We start from the raw sequence: 3,334 nt of genomic DNA on the forward strand, positions 1-3,334 counted from the left end.
CTAAGGTCGCGCTTTCAAATTTTCATCGTGTTCTTGTTCATTTCGTCCAAATATAACAATGTCGTCCGAGATATTTTTACAGCCTTTAAGCCCGTACAACAGTTTTCCTACTTCAGCTGAGAAAATTTCTGAAGCTGCATTGACACCAAATATCAACCTTTTATATCTATATAGACCGGAAAGAGTGGTAAAGGTAGTAAGAAATCTAGAATCCTCGTGGAGGGGTAACTGATGGTAACCTGATCGTAAATCTAATTTACTATACACAGTGGCACCATTAAGGTCACTTACTATGTCATCTAATGTGGGGATTGGGTGACGTTCTCTGAGAATCGCCTTATTAACCTGTCTCATATCAACACAGATTCTTATAGACCCATTGCCTTTTGGTACAACGAAGATTGGGCTTGCCCAGGGTGTTGGACCTTCTACCTTTTCGATTATATCCAAATCCATCAATCTATTTAACTCCTTATCTACATCTTTTCTTATGTGAAATGGAATCCTTCTGTGTTTTCGCTGTGTGGGTTTTACAGTTGGATCAATATGTAGTTTAACTTCAACCCCTTTAAATTTTCCAATCCCGTCAAAAATTGGGTACTTGTCAACAATTTCTGAGTGTATGGACTGTACACCATCATCATTATCCGTAACATTTGTTGCATTATTAGTAGGAATATTTGTATCTCTAATATCCATTACATTATTGTTACAAGTCACCTTAACCAAGTTAAGCTTTTCCGCCGACATCCATGAGAGTATGTCACCAACATTGCCATCAACAATGTAAACATCATCCTCACATTTTACCTCATTTTCTGCATGGAACGTTATCTTACAAACACCTCTAGTTTTCAATGGTTCGTCACTACCAAAACCATAAATTTTAACATGTGTTTTCGGAAGCATAGGCTTTTTCTTAAAGTTATCAAATACTTCACTTGCTATAATGTTAACTGAGGCACCCGTATCTATAATGAATCTGACAAACTCATTATCAACTCTAATTGTACTACTGGGAAGTTTACTTTCTGGGATACCAAATACATACTCATTATGACCATTTTCACTACAATTTGTATCATATTCTTCACTAATGTCATGTATTACAGTATTCAACTTAGGTCTAGTAAACTTGTTTGTTTGTTTCATTACAGGTGATCTACATACGTTAGCAAAATGATTACGTTTGTGACACTTCTTGCAAACTTTGCCGTATGCCGGACATTTTCTTATTTCATGATCTCTACCACAATATGTACATTGTTTCACCATATCTTTACTGTTAGGCCTATGTGATACCTGTTTACGTTTATCATACAGTCTATTAACACTGTCTTTACTTGTACTTTGTGCAATGTCTGTTGACTGTAATTCTGCTTGTTCATTTGCTCGTGTGCTAACAGTAGGATGTCATTTAATGTTCTTTCTTTTTCTAACAGCTTTTGCCGAAATTTATCTGAAGCAAATCCAGCTAATATCTAAGTTTTAATTTCTCGGTCAATGTCAGAAAAATCACATTTGTTAGTGCAACCTGGTATAATAATCTTGCATGAGTTCACCCTTGTTTTGCAGAAGCCTTCTAAAAACCAATGATTCATAATCTTTATTATTTTGGGGATTGAAATGCAAGCTTAAGAGTTTCTTTATTACATCATAACTCGGCGTAGCAGTATCTGTGCTTGTACTACTACTCGATCCCGACGCACTACTCGAAGACGCACCTGGTTGTGACGTCACTGCTGCACAAGAGCCATCTGCCGCGGCAGTTGTATAGGTCTAGGCCTGGAAGTAGGTTGTTTTAAGTAGAACGTCTACTTCATCCTGGAGATCTGGGCCTCCATAAAATAATAATAGTGCTTTCTTCCTGTTATCATCGGTTATGTTATTTGCTATTAGGCCAATCTCAAAATGCCTTATCCATCTGTCCCATCGTCGGGGACGATCAGCATCATGACTATGCACGTTGAACTGTGCTATGTTCATAAACGTGGCTGTGCTATTCAACGTGGCTGCGGTCGCATTCTCTCGGTGGTGTGACTTCACTCATCAAATTCTGAGATTTGACTTTGACTTTTATCTCTTCTGCCATGTAGGGTGATGATCCTCGTCGCCAATGTAATGTTGTACTGTCGGTAGTATATCATGTAACTACGCATACATTAAATGTACAAACACTAGAACTCATCATATGGTTCTCTGCCTTTATTCATTTATCATCATTATGGTTCCTCTCTAAGTTTTCCAACCTTAACGCCAATAGGTGGCGCTAATGCCAATATTGTAAATAATCACAACACCACACAGGTAATAGCTTGAATATGGTGAGCATAGTCAAGGGGGTCCGAGCAAATACGTTTTATTCTAAGGCATTGAATATATACAATAGAGGACTTAAGAGATTTAGGATGAGCGCTGGAGTCTAGTAGTGAAGTAGTGACAGTCAGTGGGTTTAACATAAAGTGAAGAACTGATAGTGCAGTTAGAACATTTAACGAGGACATCATTTGGCAGTCAGATAGTTCAACAGTGAACTTAATTGTATGGTGAAAGCGAGTAGTGCCAAAATGCGAGCCAGCGAGTCATGCGAACCAATGTGCGAGTCGTGCGAGTCATGCGAGCCAGCCGAGCCATACATTTAATTTTTTCTTTTTTTCAGGTTATCCAATTTTGCAAACACGTAGGCCAAGTCTATATTCTTTGGCCTAGTACATGCAAATGAACAACACACCGGGGAGCTTTGCCTGTGTAGTCCAGTCATGCGCAGTACATATACTTTTGGACTTGCAGCTCTAATAAATGTTTTTAAAATACAGATATACAGATACATACATACAGATATATATATATATATATATATAATATATATATATATATACACTGTATTTATTTATATATTTATATATATTATTTTATATATACTGTATTTATTTGTATATTCATTTATATATATATATATATTTATTATATATTTATTTATATATTTATTTTTATATACATATTTGTATATATATATATATATATATACACTGTTTTATTAATTTCTATATGCTGCAATTATTTATATATTTATTTATATATGTGTTGTATATTTATATATATATATTTATTTATATATGTATTTATATATATTTATATATTTATATGTTTATATATTTATTTATATAATTATTAATGTGCGAGTCATGCGAGCCAGCGAGCCATGCGAGCCATACATTTAATTTTTTCTTTTTTCAGGGTTATCCAATTTTGCAAACACGTAGGCCAAGCCTATATTCTTTGGCCTAGTACATGCAAATGAACAACACACCGGGGAGCTTTGCCTGTGTAGTCC

General features: G+C 35.4%; 1 protein-coding gene across 1 annotated transcript; it reads right to left on the reverse strand.

Annotated features, from left to right (window-relative positions):
- Positions 1-1,275, reverse strand: LOC117120387 (uncharacterized protein K02A2.6-like). Its single transcript, XM_033265426.1, has one exon. It carries the CDS (start codon positions 1,273-1,275, stop codon positions 1-3), a length of 1,275 nt encoding a protein of 424 aa, XP_033121317.1.
- Positions 1,276-3,334: the final 2,059 nt, after the last annotated feature.

This window comes from Anneissia japonica, unplaced genomic scaffold, assembly GCF_011630105.1.
Source record: "Anneissia japonica isolate Jap-2015-1 unplaced genomic scaffold, ASM1163010v1 scaffold287953_len805160_cov178, whole genome shotgun sequence".
In the NCBI taxonomy this organism is placed as follows: domain Eukaryota; kingdom Metazoa; phylum Echinodermata; class Crinoidea; order Comatulida; family Comatulidae; genus Anneissia; species Anneissia japonica.

Excerpts from the sequence above, each read along its gene's own strand:
- LOC117120387 (XM_033265426.1), bottom strand. The coding sequence starts at position 1,275 with ATGGTGAAACAATGTACATATTGTGGTAGAGATCATGAAATAAGAAAA.